Below are 24,776 nucleotides of genomic sequence, written 5' to 3'. Positions count from 1 at the left end.
GAATACATTTAACAAAATAAGTACATATACTTGGAAAACCACAAAACATTGTTGAAGAAAATTTTAAAAGAACTAAATAAATGGAAAGATATCTTGTGTTCATGGATCAGAAGGCTTAATATTGTTAAGATGGCGCTAGTCCCCAAACTGATATACAGATTCAATACAATCCCTATCAAAATCCCAACTGGCTTCTTTATAGAAATTGACAAGTTGATCCTAAAATTCAATTGGAAACTCAAGGACCAAGAATTCCCCAAACATTCTTGATAAAGAAGAACAAAGTAGGAGGTCTCATACTTCTCAATTTCAAAACTTTCTACAAATCAACAATAACCTAAGCATCTTGTTACTGGCAAAAAGATATATAAATCAATGAGATAGAATTGGGAGTCCAAAAATAAATTCATATCTATGCTAAACTGATTTTTGACAAGGATGCCAAGACTAATCAGTTAGGGAAAGAACAGTCTTTAAACAAATGATGCTAGGACAACTGGATAGCCACATGCAAAAGAATAAAGTTAGTCCCTTCTTTCACATCATAAACAAAAATTAACTCAAAATGGATCAAAGACCTAAAAGTAAAAGCTATAACTATAATACTCTTAGAAGAAGACTTAGGGATAAATCTTTGTGACTTTGAGTTTGACAATAGATTCTTAGACATAACACCAAAAGCACAAGCAACAAGCAAAAATATCAACACATAAACTTCACTTCATCATAAAGACTTTTACACTTCAAAGAACACTCTCAAGAAAGTGAAAAGACTAGTCATAGAATGAGGAAAATATTTGCAAATCATTTACCTGATAAGAGGCTTGTATCTAAAATATATGAAGAACAAATAACCCAGTTAAAAAATGGGCAAATTATTTGAATAGACAGTTCTCCAAATAAGATATACAAATGGCCGGCAAGCACTTGAAAAGATGCTTAATATCATGAGTCATCAGAGAAACGCAAACCAGTACCACAATAAGATACCACTGCACACACACTAGGTTGGCTACAATAAAAAAAAAGTCAGATAATAGTAACTACGGACGAGGAGATGGAAAAATTGGAGCCTTCATACGACATTGCTGGTGGGAATGTAAAATGTTGCAGCCACTTTGGAAACCAGTCTGTAGTTTCTCAAACAGTTAGTTAAACATAGAGTTACCATATGACCCAGCGATTCTACTCTTAGTATACCCAAGAAAAGTGAAAACATCTGTCCATACAGAAACTTGTACATGAATGTTCATAGTGGCATTATTTGTAATAACCAAAAGATAGAAACAATCCAAATGTCCATCAAAAGATGAATGGATATACAATACGAGGTATATCCATATAATGGAAAATTATTCAGCAATAAAAAGAAATAAAGTACTGATACACACTACAACATAGGTGAACCTTGAAACCATTATGCTAAGTGAAACAAGACAGTCATAAAAGGTCACATATTATATGAATCCATTTACATGAAATGTGCAGAACAGGCAAAAATATAGTGACAGTGTGTAGATTAGTGGTTGCTTAATGCTGGGATGGGGGCAGGGGATGTTGGAAGGTGATAGCTAAAGGGTATGAGTTTTCTTTTTTGTATGACTAAAATGTTTTAAAATTGATCTCCAGCACTGTCTGCCCCTTATCCCCACTGGGTATGGTCACAGAATCACACCTTGGCTAGATTCCATAACTTTCCTGAAACTTGTGTTAAAGAACTTCATCTCTCTAAAAGAAATATTTTTTGTTAGGAATGACTATAACCATAAATAAGAAAATTCCACACTAATGTGATCAGTATATAAAGGAAAATAAAAGCACTTTCCCCAAAACTCTAGGTTTGCTGTTAGATGTAAAAGAATCACAATTTGGGATCAAATCTTTCATATTCCTTAGGAGTATAACTTTTACTAGTTTCAACTCTAGATGATGTCAAATTTATTACTATCTTTTAAAATACAACCAAAAAGGAATCCCAAGGCATAATATTTTTCCTTAAAGGAAAGTTTAAAGTCATGTTTTTTTTGGTTTTGACAAAGTTGCCATTCTTTGCTATCTTCAAAGTCTGAACAAAAAAGTGTTAAAAAACAAGCCCACATTCCACTTGGATATAATAATCAATAAAAAACCCGAGGACAACACTTACTTTTAAATCAAGGATATAGAGAGTTTATAGAATAGTTCAAATATTAAAGATGACTTTGAACATTCACCTGTCTCCAATAGAATGCAACCCATAATATTAATATATCAATACAAGGTCTCTGCATAGAAGATATTGTTTTCTATGTTTATAGAGATTTAGATTTGGACCTTTTTTTGTGGCAAGTGTTAACCATTGGAAAATATGATGATGCAGCAAAAACTCAAGACTTAGGATGGGAAGTAGATGAGTGAATACAATTCTACACACACTTCTCCAAGGGAAGCCTACTAGCTTTGCCTGGCCAAGCATCAGACATCAGCTGCGAGGCAAGGTCATGGATGATGGCTCTGGCTTTCACATGGAGGCAGCATTTGGATTCCAGTTGTGTGAAATGAGGGATTCTACCTTCTGCGAAAGGTGGGACTCGGGGTCCATAAAGGACTGTAGTCATACATCCAGTCCAGAATCTCCTAGGGCAGTGGCTGTAGAGATTCAGGACTCCCTGTGGTGCCCCTCAGTCATTTCTGAAGGGTCAGGAGCCCCTTCTCACCAAAAACAGAGAAATGTCATATTGATGATGTTTCAGTACCAAAAACGTTCTTCCACATTCCCTGCTGCTCTCAGACCTGCTTAGAAGAAAACTAATCTGTGAAAGTGTGATCCAAAATAAAAAATGTCAGGAGGAAATGGCAAGAAATCCAAGTCCGATTCTCCAAAGTTGGCAGTTTGCAGTGTAATGTGTTCATTTATATACTTAAAAAATAAAAGAGATTGTGTAGAAGTGATACCGAGCAGGACCCTGTCGGGCTCCTGGGCACAAAAGCCTTTCTGTGTCCCCCATTTTTTGTTTGTAGGAAATAGGCTTCATTCAGCCTCCACCACCTTCCCTGAGTTCCAATGAGCAGGTTCAAACAGTTGCTAATCAGGGAAGGGAGGAAATGCGGAGACAAAGGAAAAACAGTCAAGAAACAATAGTGCAGCCTTGGGGCAAGGTCCTGATCCTCCCTCAAGGGATACACAAAACAATATCTTTGAGCTGTTTTGCAGTTACTGAACCCCCACCGGGTGGGAGAAGTTAACTGTATGCTTCCCGCAAGTACCAGACCCCAGACCGGTTGGAACCAAGAGGTTGATGATGCTGACTCCCAATTACCACCAACCAATCAGAAGAATATCCACGAGCTGATCACACCCTCTTTGAACCATTTCTATAAAACTCCTCACTACCCCCTCTGGGTTAGGACACACAATTTTGAGGGCATTAGCCCAGTGTGGCCCCCTTTGCCTGGCAAAGCAATAAAGCTACTCTTTTCTACTTCACCCAAAACTCCGCCTCGAGATTTAATTCGGTGTCAGGGTACAGAGGCTGGATTTGGCTACAGAAGTCTGACAGGATCCCTGGCTTGGGGGTGACACTTAGCCAGCTTGTCTTGAACAAGTGTCTATTTTGGGCCTAAGGTGGCAGAGACTGTCACTCACAGACCTGGAGGCTGTGTAGGTCCAGGGACCCTGGGCATAGATGGGGAAGCAGAAGCTGGAGCCCTGGCTTTATGGGGGTGGGGTTTGTGCCACTGCAGGCCTAAAAGGCACAGAACGTCTCTGTACAGAAACACAGCCCTCAGACACAGCCCACAAGGATTTTTAAATTTTTTATTTATTTTAATTTTTTTAACATCTTTATTGGAGTATAATTGCTTTACAATGGTATGTTAGTTTCTGCTGTTTAACAAAGTGAATCAACTATACATAAACATATATCCCCATATCTCTTCCCTCTTGCATCTTCCTCCCACCCTCCCTATTCCACCCTTCTAGGTGGTCACAAAGCACCGAGCTGATCTCCCTGTGCTATGCGGCTGCTTCCCGCTAGCTATCTATTTTACATTTGGTAGTGTATGTATGTCCATGCCACTCTCTTACTTTGTCCCAGCTTACCCTTCCCCCTCCTCGTGTCCTCAAGTCCATTCTCTACATCTGCGTCTCTGTTCCCGCCCTGCCCCTAGGTTCTTCAGAACCATTTTTTCTTTTTTAGATTCCATATATATGTGTTAGCATATGGTATTTGTTTTTCTCTTTATGACTTACTTCACTCTGTATGACAGACTCTAGGTCCATCCAGCTCACTACAATCCACAAGGATTTTTTAAAAGTCCTTGCAGGTGGGCAGGAGAATGACAAGGGTAGTGCAGTGAAAGCCATCGGGTGCCTCAGATGCCCTTGCTCAGTGGTTGGCCCATCTCCACCAGCTATGACTCCTCAGGGGCACAGCACACTCTTGAGAAAGATTGCCTCTCTCTGCCCTGTTGGTGACAACCTCTTCCTCCAGGCTGGGTGTGGGGAAAAGGGAAGGGGCAGGGGGACACGAGACTGAACAATACTGTTAACGTCTCTTGTAGTCAGGCTGCCCCAAGGAACAATTATATTTTTTAGTCCCCCTGATGGGACTTCAGCTTTTGGTCACATCACCTCAAACACATGAGCACAGAATTCAGGCTAATGTAGCACCATCCTTGCTCATGAACATATTTTAAAATATACAGTGGTGTGGAAGGTGAGACACTGAGCATGTGAACTATGGCAAATCAGAAACTCCTGAAAAGAAACATAGTGAAGGTGTAGAACTCCTGTTGGTGTAACAGAGCAGGACCCTATGGGGCCTTCTTGGGACAGACTTCTCCGCTATATCCTCTGCCTTATCTCCTCTCTGAAGTACCTAGATAATAGTATCTGATGCATATTTCCTGAGTTTTTCAGATGCTAAAACTACCACCAAATGGACGAAATTAATTACTTGCACGTGACCTCCAGACCTACTGGAGCCTAAGGATTGATAATGTGAACCCCTGTGACACTGCCCTGTTACCTCACCATCAACCAATCAGAGAACTGTGCACAAGCCCAATTGTGTGTGCCCTGTGACACCCTCCCCCCACCCATCATCTGGCCTTTAAAAATGCTTTGCTGAAACCCTTCAGGGAGTTCAGGGGTTTTAGAGCACTAGCCACCCATTCTCCTTGTATAGGGCCTTACAATAAACGCTGCACTTTCCTTCACCACAACGTGGTGTCAGTAAACTGACTTTACTGTGTGTGGGTGAGCAGACCCAAGTTTGGCTCAGTAACACTGGGACCCCTTTTACGTGGAAACAACTCCCCTCCCCGTGTCAGGGCAGGACAAGCCATCAAACGGCTGAGGTGAAAGGAAAAGCTCCTTTAGCATCTGTGAGCCACAGGAAGGTTCAGGGAGTGAGCACAGCCAGGTGTGAACCATGAGGGCTGTCTCTTGGGCTCCTTACAGGCCTGGTGTGAGCAGACCGTTCAGTTAATCTTGTGTGATTCCTGCCTGTGATCAGCCACATGGGCTTAAGTGTTTTTGCAACCTCACTTTTTCGCAGAAATCTCCAGTTCATGAAGTACTTCAAATAGACTCAGTTCAAACCCACTGAGCTGTCACAGCAAACCCAGGGTGGCAGACATTACCGGCTTCATTTTATCAGCAGGAAATTGAGGTTTAGGGTCTAACACACCTGCCCAGCGCAACAACAGCATGTGGCGCACCCAGGGCTCAAACCCGGGTCAGGCTGGAGCGGAGGGCTTTTACCCCCTGTGCCACAGCTGTCCCTGGGGTCTCATTGCCTAAGCCTCCACTGGGGGTCCACCCATCAATTTACCTACACAATCTCCTGGTTCTGAACACTTTGCACTAAATAACAAAGTAGCTTATAAAAAAAAAAAAAAAAAAAAAAACCTCTGAAATGTGTATTTAGCTGTTTTCTTCTGACCCATAATTTTCTTTTTCCCCCTGTTTTATTGAGATATAATTGAAATATAAAATTGTATTAGTTTAAGGTGTACAGTTTTTATTTCTTTCAAAATACACAGTAGAGGCAAATATCCTGTAAGCTGCAATATCCTGATTTGGGTAACAGTGTTGTCACCCGTGGGTGTAGGTGAACTGGCGGGCAGGAAGAGGTGGGAATGGGCATTTTGAAACTGTACTTGCTGAAAATTTTATCTTGACTGTTTTTAGTGCTGGAAATTAAATATCCAACCAGGGAAGCCACGAACATCCTGACAGTAGCATGTTGGGATGAGATGGTACTCTATTGGATTAGTCTAGAGGTCTCTGGGCAGTGGTTTGTGATTATTTACCTGCAGTGCTGCTTGGGGACATTTGCGTGGAGAAAAAAAATGGCCACACAGTTTTTTTTCATGTGTATAGAATGTTAACTTCATATTTTCATTTAACCTTTCAGTGTTTCAATGAAATGAACATTTCCTATTTCACTACTTGGTTTGCAGATTTTAGGGAGCTCTATTTAAGTAACTGGAACAACATTCATAGTGTTATATTTTGGTAACTGCTATTTACAAGACATGCAAAACATGTCCATAAAGAGAGGACACAGCCTTCTTCCTAGCTGAAATAAATTCCACTTGACACCTAGGACTTCATAATATATTAAATCAACTTCATTCCTCTCTAGGTCATATGTAAAATACACATATTTAATGTCTTTGTCTACTGCTGATGTCCAAATGAGCAGATTCATTATCTGTCCTAGCTATAAAAACCTCTGCTACTGAATTTAAAGTGAGAGCACTAAACTCTAGAGTTTGTATAATAAACTGCTTAACTAGTTGTTAATTTTTTTTTAAAATCTGCTTAGTAAAACAGGGGTCCTGTGAAGAATGTATGTTGCAGATGTAATTTACCTGGGGATTTCATTTGTTTCTATCCCATCCCTCAAACCCAGCTTAAATTCAGCAGCTCCTAATTAAAAATGACACGGTTTCATTACAGCTGTAGTATGGAACACAGTGACCACAGTTTAAATCATATTACTTACCCGCACGATCCATTATACTCAAATTTTCCCTGATTCAATTGCATCGCTAAATCTGTTAAGAGACAAAAATAATTTAGCATCTCGTCTTCTCGGACAAAGAAGATCTTGATGGGGTGATTTCAAACAACGGAAATCAGATACTGATCCCTGGCTGAAAGGTCTTTTTTTAACACCACAAGGTATTTCTGGGTCTGTTTAAGGCATACAACTCTCTCTTCCATGTTGAAATGACCTTGTGTTTAAACTAAACAAAAAAATCTGTGTTCATAGAGATCATGTTGGCAATGCTTTAAAATTTGGATTCAATATATGCGTCATATGATTGTTGAATTAGTGTTGAGAGTACAGTTGTCCAAGCTGATAAATGGTTAGAGGAGATGTGCCTTACCACCCCAGAGGAAGGGTACGCTGGACATACCCAATAGGGTCATGTGAATATAAAACTCGATTAAAATAAAAAAATAAACTAGGTAAGTATCATGTAAAAATTGACTTAAGGTGACTTCAGGAGAATTCTTCTAGTGGGGTCTAGTGGCAGGGCATGGCTTATGGTTTTTCTCTTGCAGGCAAACACAATCTTCTTTCTTTTCATCCGCAAAAGAAATGGGCAGCTGATGGATTTTTTTTTCTTCTCAAAGTGCTGTGATTAAACCTAACATTATAGAATACAACATAAGCTGACCTAGATCATAAGCTGCCTTTGGATCCTTTAATCCGTATAACGGAGTCACTGACGACAAAGAATAAAACTTGACCCCTTTTTAAGTAAGTAAAATCAGCAGTGCCTTTTAATCTTACTTTGCCTCTGTTAGAAACACTCCAGGGTTGTGCTGGTACCTGGTCATAGTTTAGCAGAGTGAGAACTGATAAGGATGCTGAGCAGAAATCTGAATCCAGCCCCTGATCACTGAGGTAGCGTCACCAAGGGGTGGGAAACACAGTCAGGTCACATTCATGCCAAAGGGCTGCAAGTCATAGGACCTTTCAATCAGTACAGATCGTAGGAAGCAAGGTGGATTGAGATTCACAAAATATGGTGGACGGACTTGAAAAAGAAAATGCCTCCCAAATTGGGAAACATGGGAGATACCATCATAGAGCAAAGAACAGAACAAGAAAGGTGTCTTTTTTTTTTTTTTTTAACCAATATTAAGGACCATGCTGTGGCAGTAACCATAGAAAGTGAATAGGTTTTGTGGCATATTTCTCACCTGTTTTAGGTGAGTAACTAGAGCCTATTATTTTTCTATTTTTAATTGCAATCCTAGGCCCTTAAGCAAACTTTGAAAACTTTACAAATTTTGTTTATGCATTCACAAAAATTGACTGCTCTTCTTGCAGGAAAAAAAAAAAAAAAAAGGATTATACACTGGAAACTTGCCTCAGAATACACTTTGGAGAAACAAGTTATACATTAGTATCTCTAAGGGTATAGAACTCCTTAAACACCATTTTAGCAGAATCTACTCTATAATATTCTGCACTTTCATGGTGAGCTGCCACTATTTTGCTGATCTCCTGCTGAATATTAACAGTGGGAAGGGTACTTTCCCAAGGAGAGATGAGTCATAGTTACAAAGATGCTCAAATACTTCTCATTTCATTCTGTCTCTGGACAAGAAGGTAAGTTTGATCCAAAAAGAAGAAAAATTAGACATATTTTGGAAAAAGGGACAATGTTTAGCAGATTAGTCATGGCATTTCCAAAAGGATATTCAATTGAAATCAAAATCTATTATCTTCTACCATTGTTTTATTGCTCTAGTTTGCATTTTTAATTTCTCACCATTCTATAAATCCAACAACACATGGTGTTGCCATATGTCTGCTTCCATGAAAAAAATGCCCACAGCCAACTGATGGCAACTGTTGGCACTGTCCTGTCAAAGCGTTCTCGTGGAATTCGAGGTCACTGGACATCAGTTCCTACCTGGGGTTTGATAGTTCAGCGAAACCATCTGGCAGCCAGCGTTCCAGAAAATCTGAGGCATGTAATTACTGGAATCAACTCGGCCTCCCTTGGGGTAAATGCGACTCATTTGCCGTTTGTTATAACTGTGTAACATATTAAGGAAAATGGCAAAAAGAGTATTCCGGCAGTGACAAAGAGCTAAAACAATGAAGATCTAGATCAACAATGACACACATGTGACAACAGAGAACAAATTTCACATGTATAAAGGATGTTTAAGAGAAAAACCACAGTTCACCATGTGGATTATAAAAACAATCCACATTTGGGCAGGTTTTCCCAGCTGCTGTGGTCTTTCACATACATTATTTTATTAGTTCTACAACCACAATAATATATTAGCCATTTTTCTATTTTAGAGATTCCTGCCAAACCCAAAGTTCACCAACCACTTATTCCACTTAATACATAAGGATACTTCACAAATTCAATTGCATGTGTCTTCAAGTAGCCTAGACCAACTGACTCATTAAAAGAAGACATGTTATAATGAATATTGCGTTCTGTAAAGGAAAGCAAAGATGCACTTAGAAACCCTGCCATCAAACCCTCACAGAAAGACAAGCGATAAATATAATTACACCCTGAATCATGAGGCCTTGGAGGCAGATATTTCCTTACTATATCAGTAGCTCCTAATTTCATTAGCATCCTGCGGATGGAGATGGCTGACTTAAGAAAAGTGTGATGAATTAAATTTGGAGTCATTAAACCAATTATATGTATACCAATTGCCATTCACAGCCACCCCTGAAATACGTATTTTCAATGAGGATGATAGCTTCTCCAGTCCAGAAATAATTATGAAAAGTCTGAAAATACTTGATACGTTTTTGGAGACCAGCTTTCTACAGAAAGCAGTCTTATAAAAGTATATCTAATGCAAGAGGCTAAGCTCTTGGACAGCTACCAAATCCATAGTCTGTCAGAGCCACCTTGTGGACAATGTGGGGAATGACAACACAAGGCCCCCACATGCCAAGGACATGTCACTACGTGGTCTATGCAATGAAAATAAGGTGAGATGGAACAGTCCACGTGCCCAGAAAAGAAAATGGCAGCAAGTCAGATCACAGCTCACAGTATAATGTAAGAAAAGCAGACAAAAAAGGCAATAGCATTTAACCTTTGCTGTTACCTTCAGCCACATGGAAACCTTGAAACTTTACGGGCTGTGCATAGTTGATCATTGTGGACAAATATGGATGGATATTAGTGGTAGCACCTACATATTTATAAGATGCCATCCATGCCTGCTCATCTTCTATAGTAACCAGGCCCTACGAGCACAACAAAGGGAATATGCATGTCAGTGACTTCAGCAGGACTCTCAGATTTATGCTTCAGACTGCCCCACTAGCGATAATTTGCACACACACAGATGGAAAGATAAATACTTTTTTCTTCCTCAGTTATGTTAACTAAAGGATAACTTTAAAAGTTACTGTCCACTGTAGCGCCAAATAATGCAAATGGAGATAATAGTAAAATATGAAGTTTACCTTACATTTGGGGGACATTTTTTAGATTTTCAAAGGACTTTATTCTGGAAACTATACTGAAGTTCAGAGCAATGCTATGAAATATGTATAGCAGGTATTATCATTCATAATTTCACAAATTGTGGCATAACGTCAAAAACAGTGGTCCTTCAATTTTAGTGTAAATCTAGGCTTGTTAAATCACAGATTCCGGGGACCCACTCTCAGAGTTTCTGATAAAGTGAGTCTGGGGTGAGGCCCAATAATTGGCATTTCTAACTAGTTCCCAAGTGCTAATGATATGGGTGGTCTGGGGAACCACACTTTGTTTAACACTGCTTTGGAAACCAAGCCACATACATAAATGGTTTATGGTATTAAAAAAAATGCTTATTCTTAAACTAATGTGAGAACCCACTATACAGGACCTATTAAAACTGCATTGTTTTGCATAGAGGCAAAGAGAAACAACTTATTGTAGTTCATTTCGTAGTAAATCAGAACAAAAGCAACAAAATCAACAGCAAAAATAACGCCTTCAAAAGCGATCAACATTTAGTTGAGATTGATACTGAGGAATGAACTGCTGACCCACATGAATCAATTCATTGGTTAAAAAAATGGCCAGGCCATTTGTTTATCTGATAACTTAACATTCTAGATCATCAAACTGATTGCACCAGTAAAAGTCTGAGATAAATAATCAAAGAACATAACTTGGGATTTTTTAAAAATAAATTTTTCATATGTCCTGACTCCCCAAATAAGGGCAGAGGCATGTCTAATTCCTTTCTTGTGTGTTTAATGATAATAATTAACACCGTACCATAAGCTAGGTACTGGACTGAGTCCCTGCATGACAACCTCATTACTGTCAGTCATCATGTGTTACAAGGATTAGAGTCTAACCCACTGACCACATGAGAAGACTGAGTCCTTAAAGATTAAAATAACTTGGTCACAGGTACTTAGCTAATAAATATCAGTGATCACAGGTCAACCTGTCCTTTGTTGACCCCAATACCTTACGAAATTCTAGTAGGAGAAAATTTCACAAATATCTTGGGAGAAGACCGGGATCAGACTTAACCAGAATTATTCTAAACTTAATATTTAGACAGTAAGAAGATAGGGTTTTACTCCAAATAAGATAAGACCCCATACACAACAAGATAGTATTTTCTGAAGCTCTGAAGTGTGAGAATCAAATGACAAGGTAAATTTTTGCATCTCACTACTATAATAAACCACATACATTTACTAAAAAAGACCACTTTGATATCATGAACTGTGAAGAGGATAAAAGAAACTAAAAATGTAACTTTACTTTCCTTACAATAAAATCAACATCGAATAATGTTAGATAAAACTCCTAGAATGTGCACAATGTGAAACTGACAATTTTTCATAATGTCAATATAGTCAGAACCAAGATCCCCTTCCCATTTTACTATACAATGAATTTGTTGACCTATAGGTCATTTTTATTTTAAAATTCAGTGTGTTGATGATTATGTTGACTCTTATTCTAGGAATGAAATCTCAAATTCCAACTACGAAAATGCCTAATTGCACTAAACACTTATTTTTAGGAAAATAATCTTATCTGCCTGCCCTCTGTTTTGTGATTTTATCAGGATATAATCATTTCATCACTGTGATTAATTATTTCTTTTGAAGACTCATATGTAGATGCATTGAGCATGTAAATATTATACCTATAATACCTATAAACAGTCTGATATTTCATGGGGCAGTGGGTGGGGGAAGATAGAGTAACAACACTTAGTACAAAATGTTCAATATTAGAGGCCCACGTACAGTGTCTTATAATTAAAACAAAATGCACAATGAAATTATTTTGTTACCTTTTTGTTGTTTTCATGTTCAAGGTCATCTGAAGCCTAAATTAGAGAAAGATAAAAATAATTTACTTCTCAAAAGGGCAAAATTCCAAATTTACTAGCCATACATATATAGATATTTAAATAAATTCATGTACACTTGTTATTCTATTTATTTGTTAAGATGGGAAATTACTGGTAACATAAAGCCATAGATAAAGTGAGAACTGAAAAGATATCATGGCATAGCTCTCTTTCACACCGTAAAAGCTCATCTTAATGCTTATCTCCCTTCTTTGTTGATAGTCTTTGCCTATTTTGATGCTTCCTTATGGTAATTTAGTACATGATTTAGTGATGGGGCTTGGGAAATAATCGATGTGGCCACCTCCTCTGGTATGTAAAGGGTCACTCTTCAGCTATTCAACACTCATGTCTTGTGTTGATAAAGGCAGCATAAAGGTAAGCGCTGAGTCTTAGTACGTTATCTATTAGTCTGAAAGTAGCTGCAATTCTCTATATTGGAAAAGGTAGGGGTAATGGCAGTATTCCCTTGGCTTTGTTCGGCAGACAAATTTGCTTCCACTTTCTTAGCACCTAAGGCATACACCTACCCGCAACTGCATCCTCTGTCTTAATGATCAAGTATTGCTGCTCCCATCAAAGACCACATCCTCACATCACCATCCTCCCACCCACATCCAGGAATTCATTTATCACTCCAGATTCAATCATCCTAAAAATAATACTCCCTGGACTCCTCGGATTCCCTTTAGCCACCAGTTCCCCTTTATAGCAAAACTGCCCAAAAGTATAGTGTCTCCTCACTCACATCTGTCTGCTACAGGGGCCCCAACCTCTGCACTGAAACTCCTTTTTTCAAGGTCGCCAGTGACTCCTAGGCCAATGACTGTTGCATCTTCTTACTCAATCACTCAATAGTATTAAAAAAATCAACCACTTTGCCAGGGGATAGCAGGTGGGGGAAATGAGATGTTGATCAAAGGGTACAAACTTCCAGTTATAAGAGGAATAAGTTCCTGGGCTCTCATGTACCGCATGGTGACTACAGTTAGGAAGACTGTATTGTATACTCAAAAGGTGCTAAGAGAGCAGATCTCAAATGTTCTCAGTGCACACACACACACACACACACACACACACACACACACACACATCACTACCCCACACACAAAGGTAATCATGTGAGGCTACACTGCCCCGTTTCTTTAAACTTTTTCAGTGGCTTCACATTTCACTTAAATTAACATTTGAGTTTCTCACCGTGCCCCCCGTCACATCCTTAATTCTCTAGTTCCCACCTGCCTGTCTAATCTCATCTTGTTTCACTTGATCTCTCACTCAACCCACTCTGTTCACCCTGCCTTTGTTGTTGCTACTGCTGTGGTCCCTGTCTGGGCAAAGCAACACCTCTATTCCTGTGCATGGCCAGTTCCTCTTTATCCTTTGGGTTCTCATCTCCTTGTTTTATTCTCTCCGCCTTTTTTTTTTTCCATCTGAGCACTCATTCTTAGTTTTGTAATAGCACCTATCACAAATTGTAATCATATAAATGACTGTTTACTTGTTTGTCGTCTGTTTCTCACCCCCTTCCAATAAACTCCCATCAGCCTATCAGCTCCATGAGGGCAGAAGCCAAGTGTGTTTTGACCCTTCGGGGTTGTTATGGCCTAGAAAGTGCCGGACACATAGTGGGTACACAGTTACTATTTTTTTGGCTGAATGGTTGGATGGATGGAAATATTTTTAGGCTTATTCTACATTAAGAGGGAGATGAGATATCAACGAGTAGGACTGGTTTTCTAATGAGGGCTTGCTGGGGTGATCGGGGTCATTTTCCTGAGATTTGAATAGGTTAACCTTTGCTGCTGGGGAGCTGCTGTTTTCTCCCTGCTCACCTATAATAATGCAATAAATAACAACATCTGAAGGACATGGGCCAAAGAGGTAGGGGTCAACACTGGGCATGACTAATGAGTCACTTAAATGTCCTTTCTAACTTAGTATTGTGCATGCCTCGAGTTCGGGTATTGATTGTGGCCACCCAATTGAGAAGGGGAATTACAGGCTACTTATTCTCTTGTGGCTCTCACATTTCTGAAATGCTATAACTAACAGCTGCTACCTCTTGCAAGTCATGAAAGCAAAGGGAACCAAGACTCTGACCTTCTTAACACTATTGGCAATAGCTTCCTTGTGACCCAAGTCGTCCGCAGAAAGTTCATTTCCATATTTGTATTCAGGGTGAGCTTCCTCCTCTTGCTCAGCTGTGTGAAAGACAAAAGGAAAATCCATGAAGCCAACTTACCACCAAGGGGTCAGGCCTCCTCTATAATCTTGGGTAAAATATAAGCACTTTTAGAGAGGAAGGAAGCTAAACGAAAATGAGAACATTTAAATAAGCAATTGTTTTTTCAAATAAAACTCTCACTAAACTCTTACCTACTAAAGGTCAAGGAACATATCTTGCTACTTCTCCTGCATCTGGCATGACTTTTTAAATTGAATATAGCTGATTTACATTGTGTTAGTTTCAGGCGTATAGCAAAGTGATTCGTTATATATATATATATTTTTCTGATTATTTTCCATTATAGGTTATTACAAGATATCAAATATTGTTCTTGTGTTACACAGTAAATCATTGTTAGCATGGTTTTTACATGATTGATGCTTAACAAATTTTTCTTAAGTGAATGATTACTTCCATTGCAGTATACTAACCTTAAAAATTAAAGCCTCAAACACCTCAGGAAGATCTGTGACTCATAACAGGGTATTTTGATCCTCTATGACACCCAGAGGAAAAAAAAAAAGATACAAGAGAAGGAAAGTACATTTGATAATTCTGAAAAAGAGTCAAAAATGTCCACTTGAATTTTATGGGCATAATGACTTGTGGTCGGGAGTGGTGTGATATAAAAAAGATAGAGCTTGGAAAGACTTACTGCTCCCGTAAATCATTTGCCAAATCTGGCTGCTGTTTAAAAGACTCTGAAATCATTCCTTGGGCTCATGGTGGGAAGGGAGCAGGAAATGGGTGCTAAATCAAGCTGGTGACCCAGGAGCCTGGCCTGGCTATATAGGGAGGCACAGGTGCCATCACCCGGCCCACCAGTCCAGGAAATGACAAGAACCCTGGTATCCACCCAAGGCTGCAGGTGGAAAAAGGATTGCCCGTTGGAAAATTAGGCACATGCTGGTGTGAGATCTGTATTCCCATGATGCCCATCCTGCAGGGGCTCCCAGGAATTTGCCTAAAAACTAGCCAGGATCAGAAGACACCCACAGGCCACAGGACAAGGCCAACACAAATCCACACTGTCACGATACTGGGCATGAGGGACCTTTACTATTAAAAAAAAAACAGTGAAAATATTTCTGAGGGAGGTGAAGAGACCCATAAGAATTAGACATTTTTTGTTTTAAGTACATTTAAAAGGTGGAAAGGAGAATTCAAGAACAGGAGTACATGAAAAACTTTCACCGATTCTAAGGTGCATTTTTCCCCGCGTTGTAATATATCTAATATGGCAATGTATCCTTTAATCGATGGCATTTTATGATTCACTGGAAGCAGTTTTCTTTCTTAGTCAATAAAATAGTAGTGCCTTTCAACTGACGGTGTCTTAGATTCAGAATTTTAGATTGCTTTTTGCAAAGTGCTATTCCAGGGAAGGGATAAAGGTAAGGGAAACGAGTCAGACACCCTCCTCTTCTGGAACTGATATTCTGATGAGGGGGTATTCTGGAGGCAGATGATTTTTTTTTAAAGTAGGTCATATAGGCCTTGGGCAAGAAAAAAGGATTTGAGAAGCTGAAAGAGGTCTTAAAAGAATCTAGTCCAGTGTCTTCACTTTAAAGGAAATAGATTCACAGATATGATTTGACTTGTCTGAGGTCACAGAGTTAGAATATGAACCTAGATTTCTCAGGCTTCTAGCCCAATGCTCGATATGATTTGACTTGTCTGAGGTCACAGAGTTAGAATATGAACCTAGATTTCTCAGGCTTCTTAGCCCAATGCTCTTAATGTGACACTGGGTTTTCATGACCTACAGCCTGTAACCAAGATTTTGAAACCTCCCACCATCATTAATGAATTTCAATTTTATATCTAGTCTAACCTGCCTAGCCAAATATAAACTACTTGAATTTCCAGGCGTATACCCCATAGAAGGGGGAGAGACTTAGTAACTGCTTTAAAAGGGTTGTATGACTAAAGGTTAGCATCTCCTGAGTGTGTATGTATGCATAGACACACCCGCAACCACACACAATGTTGCTATTCCCCACTGTTTGTCTGAATCTACATCCAGCCTAATGACTGGGTACACACTTCCACTGATGGAGAGCCTTTTCTATTTTCTACAGCCTCCAGGCAGGCCTGCCCTCTTGAACTATGCTTGGTTTCCTCTTGCCTGCTGTGTTGAAGTACTTAAATGAGAGACTCTAGTCATTCAGGTATAGTAGGATCATACTGTGATAGCAGGGTAATTACAGCCAACTGGTTGACCAGAGCTGAAGTCAAGTATGACTGAGGAAACGTGAGACTCACATATGTAACTGGTACAGCAGAAACCTCTATGGCCTTAGAGAGAAATTCAGGTGCATATGAACCCATATATTTCTGTTAGAACAATCAAAATTTTATCTCAAACTTTTTTGGAATAACATGGGAATCACTAGAGGCAAATTTATTTTGTCTATAGGAATAATTAGCATTTGCATAAAAGTTGGGAAAGTACCCCTAAGGACAGTAAGTGGAATCCTGCTGACCACTCATTTTAGATTAATGTGCGTGTGTTCAGGAAACTTCACATTTTTGACTCACATCATTTATATTTTTTCTCCTTTTTATAAAGAAAAATATTTTTACCCATGATTTTGCATATTTATGTTCTCTTTATATTCCTATACATTAGAAGGACAATATTGTAAGGTACAGAAGGTCTTGACCCTGGACTCAAGGCAATTCTGGGATTGAATCTTAGTGGCATTGCTCATCAGCTGTGGGATTGCATGTAACATATGTTACCACTCTAAGCTTCAGTTTCCTCATCTGAAAAATTAGTATAATAATACCTATTTCTTTGGTTGCATAAAGATTAGATGAGGAATTGATGTAAAGTACCTAATCCACAGTTGGTACAAAAATCGTAGTTATTATTATTATGATTTTTCTTAATGTATTCCATTATTCTGCAGTTTGTTTTACTGGATTAGAGTATCTAGTAAAACCTTACATGTGTTTTTGACTATCACCTATGAAACTTAACCTAAGTTAAGGGACAGTTTTTATATAATATTCAGACTTTCAAATTTTAGAAGTATTTTATTGATCTTTTGAAATACTGGGTTGGCCAAATTTCCATAGGATGTTATGGAAAAACCTGAACGAACTTCTTGGCCAACTCAGTATATTCCTTTCAAGATTTTATTTTTAAATCTTGTTTGGGTTTATTATTTGCAAAAAATGTGAAATAATATAATAAGCAATGTGGCAGACTGTATTTTCCAAAGACAGCTGCAATAATATCAGCTTCCCACTGATTCTTCTACAATGTGATCTTGCCTCTCACCCACCTCCTGGAATGTGGGTGGGCCCTAACTAAGACTGCTTGGATGAATAAAATATAGAGGAAGTGATGATGTTCCAGTTCCAAGCACAGCTCTTAAACAGTTTAGCAGCTTCTGTTTTCTGCCTGTTGGAGAACTGGCTCTCAGGACGCTCTGTCAAGGAGCTTGGCCACCATGCTGTGAAAAGCCCAAGCCACGTGGGGAGGCCACATGGGGGTGCTTGTGTCAACTGAGCTCCCAACAGCCAGCCAGCATCAACTGTCAGCCACGAGTGAGACATCTCAGACACCCGGCCCAGTGGAACCTTCAGATGACTCTAGGCCCCGATGTCATCTGCCAGCAACCTCATGAGAAACCAAAGGGAGAGCCCTCAACCTGAGCCCAGGTGACCCATAGAACTAGGAGAGATAATAATAAAGTGTTTTGGGGTGGTTTGTTACACAGTAATAGATAACCACAACAGGCATTGATTAAATACTGTCAGGTATCTCTGGCCTCCCAGACCCTCCCTGACATATAAAACATATGGAAGTAAGCCATGTTCCCAGGCAACATAAATCATTCATAAAGTCTCTTCCATAGTCAGGAGTCTTTATTAAGGGGTTGTGAATACGATTAGTTGATTCTCACAGCTTTTAGGTTTTTACCTATAATGTCAAACTTTCCTAAAATCTACTCTTCTATTTCAGATGTTTATATGAAAAACAGAGTTTCTACAAGTGTTTCTAAATTACTTAGCCCCAGGGCACTATCTAAATTCAAGGCACTAACCAACAGACACTCAATGCATGTCCAAACTATTCTGTTAATCAACTCTCATGTCATTTTGTTAATCAATTCTCATGATACATAATGAACAAATAATTTTCTAAAAACATTCCAAACTTTTCAAATGACCCATGTAAAACCAAAGATTATGGTTGTGGCTATATGGCCAAAGTAAAAATAGAAGCTAATAACAAATATTAAAATATTTTGAGCAAGGCTGCCTTTGCAAAAATTATCTACCTGTAAATACAGATATAGATATAGATATAGGCAATTCTGGTGAGCTGGTTATTTGAAGGAATTTGAACTTGAAAGTTTAATTCTGGCTTTGAGTTTCTAGTTCACTATAAGTACACACAAATCAAGCATTTACTGAGGGTCTCTATCCAGGTTCCTTCCCTTTTAACTCGCCTTACTGCTGTCATCAGTAACAGCACTGATGTTCAGGTTTTGTTTATGGGAAAGAACTGCAGAAATGTTCTTTTTATTCCAAGCCCGGTCTTCTACAGCAAGTGCTTCAAGGATTCTCTGGCTGTGAGTTTCTGCTGAATAGCTGAATGCACAGCAGGAAAGGAGATGACTAAGCTACTAAAATCTAGTGTGCAGGTAAATTCTAAGTCATACTATTTGGAAAAATACCGCAAAATACCAAAAGATTAAGGTTGGTACATGTACCTGACTATTAGGAATTAGAATGTTGCGTTATATAAAAGGGTCCATTGAGACAAATTCATGTTTTTCTTATTTTAAAAAGTATTTTTTTGTGATGTGTAAATTTAAAAAACCAACTCACCACTTTCTATTTCCTCTTCATTGTCATCCTCTAAGATGTTCACTGGGGCAGCAGATTCTCCTGCTTCCATCATACTTTTCAAAGCTTCAAGCTGTTCTGTTATTAAAAATAAACAAGAAGGAGATGGAGACAGGTGTTGGGTCACTTATAAAATAGGCTTGAAGATCAACGTGGAGAAGGAAATGAAAAGGGAAGGGAAACCTATTGTCGAGGCTCCTGAGGCTCAGCCACGGCCACTGTCTCCCCAGTCCTGGTGGCCTTGAGTCCTTAAGGCAAGTACAACAACCCTATTATCTATGCACACTGAGCCACTATTGGAACGTGAGGGAAATGCCCCATATCCTGGTTACCAGGTTGAGAAGTCACAGCTCAGTCCCTGTGAAGGATTTGAAGCTTGATAACAAAAGCCCAGAATTTGGAGCATCTGGCACAGACCAAGGTTTACGGACTGTTATGGTGAAGTGACAGAACAGAGACTGAAAACGCTTCAGGAAAAAATATTTTTCTTTTAATAGTTGTGAACACATATAAAAGACGCCTAACAGCCAGCATTAAGAACATTGTTTGGGGGCTTCCCTGGTGGCGCCATGGTTAAGAATCTGCCTGCCAATGCAGGGGACACGGGTTTGAGCCCTGGTCCAGGAAGATTCCACATGCCGCAGGGCAGCTAGGCCCGTGCGCCACAACTACTGAGCCTGCGTGCTGCAAATACTGAAGCCCACGCACCTAGAGCCCATGCTCCTTGACAAGAGAAGCCACCGCAATGAGAAGCCCAAGCACTGCAATGAAGAACAGCCCCTGCTCACCGCAACTAGAGAAAGCCCGAGCGCAGCAACAAAGACCCAACACAGTCAAAAATAAAAAATAAAAATAATTAAAAAAAAGAATATCGCTGGGAAACAGGCACTCTTCATATATTATAGTGAGGCTATAAAATGGTACAACTTTTCTGAAAGTCAGTATAACAAGATATATACGATATAAAATGTGTACATGCTTTGGCCAACCAACTCTAATTGTACCAAGGAGAAGGCTGCATAAATGTACAAAATGAACATCCAAACATGTTTACCATTGTTGTTTTCATAGCAATGAAAATCCATCAACTTGGATCTGGTTAAATTACACTATATGCCACATAATAAATTCTGTACAGTGTTTCATATGCTAGAATCAAAAAAAATTTCATACATAAGAATTAAAATTAGTATATAGATTTATATCCTACTGGATATGAGTATACTTCATTGGTTGAATTAAAAATGACTAAAAATCAGTATATTTAACATGATCCCAGTTTTGTTAAAAATGTGTGTATATGTTAAAAGTGTACATGTGTACATGTGTCTCTAATATGTGTATATGTGTGTAAAGTATATAATTTAGTGCTATTTTATTATTTTATTATATTTTTATTTGCTGTTTTCATTTTCCTATAGCATTATTGCTTTTGCAATAAAAATAAACTGGAGCTAATATAGTTAAAAATTTTTAATTTAGAATAACTAAGGGGAAAACCACAATGCAAGCATACCAATATTTGATGCTATTCATTCACTGAACTAAGAGATTTGTTGGAAGAAAATATTTTCAAAGAAAATGTTTTGGGAAAACACAGTGGGGGCAATGTCTAGATAAAATCATCTCCCCCCATCCCCCCACCACACACACATTCACACTCGCATATTACCTAGGATCCCTAGATATGTATATATCACAGGGAAAAGTGCAAAGGGAAGTTTTAAAGAAGGCTTTAGAGTGTATAAAATGATAAAGTGCTAGTTCCTTATATCTTGACAAATTCTAAAATGCTTCTTTCGTTTTCTTCTCATCTTTCCTTGGGACTCCTCCAAACTGTGATCTATGAATATATGAATATGTTTTCCTGCTGCAGGAAGGGGTTGATGTGGAACCTAAACTTGAATAAAAATGTGGCGACTTTGCTCTGCACAGTATATAGAACATCACCACTAGACCTGCTTCCTCCCCAATCTGTGGTGTTAAAGTATATTTCATTCTAGATAGCTGAATTGTCTCAACATGCAACATACGGATGCTTCTGCCATAGATGAGTGTATTTGACTTACTTTTTTCAACCTCAGGTTTCAGCCGTTTATTTTTGATGAGTATTTTTCTTTTGAGGTCATTTGGGGATGGCAAGGGCCTGCCTGGTTCCAGCTGGAGACAAAGAGAAAAGGTTGAATTCATCACGACAGGGTCGTACTTCTCCCTTCTCATTCCCAGCCCAGAATGAGCAGAAGGCCTGTGAGTTACACAACCAACATCCACTAGATGGAAGTCTGCACAGTTTTATACTTTCATTCCGCAACCCAAACTAGCCCGAGCTTTGCCTTACACTAAGGCAGCAAACTTGGCATCCACAGGGTCTCTAGAGGTTTGCAGAGCTGCTCCACCCTCCCCAGGGAGTGGGGTCTGACCTACAGTGGTCTTGGGGAAAGGGGTCCAGCTCAACCCCAGACCTTGCCCCCTTTAAGTACCTGGTAAAGTACAAGAGGTGATGGGGTCAGCTGGGGTCAGGTGCCCCCCCAGGCAAAGTCAAGAGGCTCCCTGAGCCCCCCACAAGTGTTGGGCTATACAGTAAGCTGGTCTACTCAGTAGGGTGATCCATCTTCAATGCTTGGGATTGTGGCTTTGTGGGTTCAATAAGAGAATTAAGAAGGAAGTGGTCCTAATTATTGAAATCTGAGCTCTACTATGGTTTCACTGGCTTGGATTAATGTCTGCAAAGGGGATGTTCCTTTATTCGATTACTTCTGATCCACAGAACTGTGTTATATCCGGTCACCCATTCCCCATCCCCCCACCATCCATCTATGTACCCAGCTACCCTTCCACGTGTCCACTCATTTTCCAAACTAATTTTTATACTATTTGTACACACAAGGCACTGTGCCTTCCTATGTCAGTACTGACTCAAATGAAACCCTCTGCCGAAATTCTGCTCCCTTTGGGAAGCCTGCTGTAACCAGTCCACTCCCAGTGATCTCTTTTGCACCTGGATATTGGAAATAAATATTCACCACACTATAGGCCATCTTTTTTTAGTTACGGTTTTATATTTGTATCCTGTGCCCTCCTTCCAGGACTGAAAGTTCTGTAGTTCAGATTTTAATCTCATTTATATTGCCTATACTTCCCATAACCTCTCATGTATGTGCACATCACAAAGAATGCAGAGATCTTTCCGTAAAAGCCAGCACCTTAGTCTAACAAAGAAAATAAAACAAAGGGCTTAAGTAAAAAATAAAATAAATCAGCGATGTTTCTTAGTTTAGGTTCCCTTAGAATCAGTCTGAGACAAAGAGGAAAGCACCAGTAATTTATTTGGGGGGCAGCTCCAGGGAACTCCAGCAGAGGAGTAGGAAAGTGAGAAAAAGAAGACAGGCAGCCAATGAAGGGTGTGCTAGTAGGCAAGCTGTCACTGTGGACGGAAGCATGATCCCGCTGGGGAACTTGGGGGGAAAGTGGGGACCATGTGCCCGGAGTCATCCCTCCTGAGGAATGAGGAAACACGGGGCGGGGGGTGGTAATTCTCTGGTACTTCTGGCCTGACTTTCCTGTGTGGGCAGAGCTCCAGGGACCAGAGCGTCCCCCCAGGCAGCAGCTGCAGGTGCTGGCGGTGGAGAACAGGCCAGTGTGCAGGGAAGCAGGAAACGCTGCCAGGATGTGGACGGGGCCCCTGCAGCCAAAGCTTCAGCAGGCTGCCAATATCCTCCTATATTTTTTTCAGTTCCCAAAGATGTACTTCTGCAAAACTCACTGTTAAACTACCTGATGTGTTCCCAGGTAGCACAGAGCACCTTCCCCCTTTAGCCATGGTGATGTTCTATTGCTGCTTCGTGCTACCGTGTTTGAGCCTATCAGCTGCTCGTCAACAGTGGGGCAAAATATTTCACTACTGTAGAGTGTTTCATACTTTCACTCCAGTAGCTTTCTTGTTACTCCCAACATCTTGTGAGAGTGGATCTTAACCACTTGGGGGTTATGGATCCTGGTAAAAATCTGATGAACTCTCTGGAATGACTGTATACAAAACAGCAAACTGTATGCAATTAGAATGAGTTCACAGACCCCACAAAGCCTATCTGTGGGGAACAGGTTAAAAATTCTTTGTTTGATGAAGGAATTAGTAAGTGTAAAAATGAAGCTCAAAAACGTGCATATAACATTGCCCAAGAGTTTATTTTGGACTTAGGAGCTTGAACTTCAGGCTTCTGTGACTTCATCCAGGGAACTTCCCATAGCGACAGGATCCCGTGGGTGCTGAACCCTGGCTGCACATTTGATTTACCTGGAGAGCATTAAAAAAAACACCACAATCCGGCTGACCTTGAATCAATTTCAGAATCTCTGAGTGGGGCTGTGGCAGAGGTATGTTTCACAGTTCCCCCAGGTGATTCTAACCTGTCACTGAACTTGAGAATGATCACCAACTCTAGACTCCTGGCCAGTGCACACTTTGTGAAATTTTAGGACAGAGGTCTCAGGAGCCATAGAGACCCCATGATCTTCTGAATTAAACTGAGCCAGATGTTTACTTTGTGCCTCTCTCTACACACACCTCTGAAGCACAATGGAAGCTTCCCATACCAACGAATTGAAATACACATGAAGATCTTTAACATTAGTCCTCCAGAACTACTTGACCCTTCAGAAATGAATTTCAAAACAGATCCATTCATGTTAGAAATATGGTTTGCTAAAAATACATACTGGATGTGATTCAAGTGCTTGTTTCAACAGGAGATCTCCAAATAGATCTTCGCAATATTTGGACATCTTGTACTGTTGATATTTGCTAGAGGGAAAGAACGGACATTTATAAATTCAAACATCCATTAACTGTCCAGAATAAGAATAAGAAACATCCATTCCTAGTGATTAAAAACTCCCACTCTGCAAAATGTTTGATTGTCCTCTTGATGCTAATGGGTTAACCAGTGTACTTTAAAAAGAAGTCGATTCTGCCCCCAAACTAAGAGCTGGTAAGCAGAATAAAAAGTGTCTTTCAAGTTCATCAGGTCTGACTACAAACATACTGCCAAGTCTTCCAACTCAATGGAACTTTGAGCAAGGTGTCCTGCTCTCTGACCTTTTGTTTAGAGGAAGCATTTCTAAAACACATTAACATGACTTTTTTCTTTCTTTTTTGGAAGTGTTGAGAGGCAGTGGTTTGAGTTTCTTCTCCTTTTTTTCCCCCATAAGACTATGTGTACTTACCACTTCACAAAAGAAACTATTCGGTTATTCAAAAAGATGTAGAGCAGGGGTGGGGAGTGGGGATTAGGAAACAACACTTAG

The 24,776-nt window shown here is 39.7% G+C and overlaps 1 protein-coding gene and 1 long non-coding RNA gene across 9 annotated transcripts in view; one reads left to right on the top strand and one right to left on the bottom strand.

The window, feature by feature from the left end:
- The window catches only part of PLCB4 (phospholipase C beta 4), a 422,682-nt gene that overhangs the window by 54,419 nt on the left and 343,487 nt on the right, over positions 1-24,776 (bottom strand). For all 8 annotated transcript variants that reach the window (XM_082428193.1, XM_082428195.1, XM_082428194.1 and 5 more), the window contains 9 exons: positions 24,189-24,273; positions 21,542-21,632; positions 19,455-19,550; positions 14,480-14,580; positions 12,317-12,352; positions 10,106-10,247; positions 9,386-9,470; positions 8,926-9,050; positions 6,996-7,047 (listed from right to left, as the gene is read on the bottom strand). In XM_082428193.1, coding sequence (XP_082284319.1) covers positions 6,996-7,047; positions 8,926-9,050; positions 9,386-9,470; positions 10,106-10,247; positions 12,317-12,352; positions 14,480-14,580; positions 19,455-19,550; positions 21,542-21,632; positions 24,189-24,273 — 813 coding nt within the window. The remainder of the gene's footprint in view (positions 1-6,995; positions 7,048-8,925; positions 9,051-9,385; positions 9,471-10,105; positions 10,248-12,316; positions 12,353-14,479; positions 14,581-19,454; positions 19,551-21,541; positions 21,633-24,188; positions 24,274-24,776) is intronic.
- LOC309644516 overlaps positions 1-24,776 on the top strand; it is a 578,167-nt gene that overhangs the window by 458,105 nt on the left and 95,286 nt on the right. The gene's annotated exons all lie outside the window — the stretch shown is intronic.

The sequence above is a fragment of the Balaenoptera physalus genome (assembly GCF_965194825.1).
Source record: "Balaenoptera physalus genome assembly, chromosome: 16".
NCBI lineage: Eukaryota > Metazoa > Chordata > Mammalia > Artiodactyla > Balaenopteridae > Balaenoptera > Balaenoptera physalus.
Note: the sequence above shows the minus strand (reverse complement) of the source record. Positions and strands in the feature narration are given on the sequence as shown.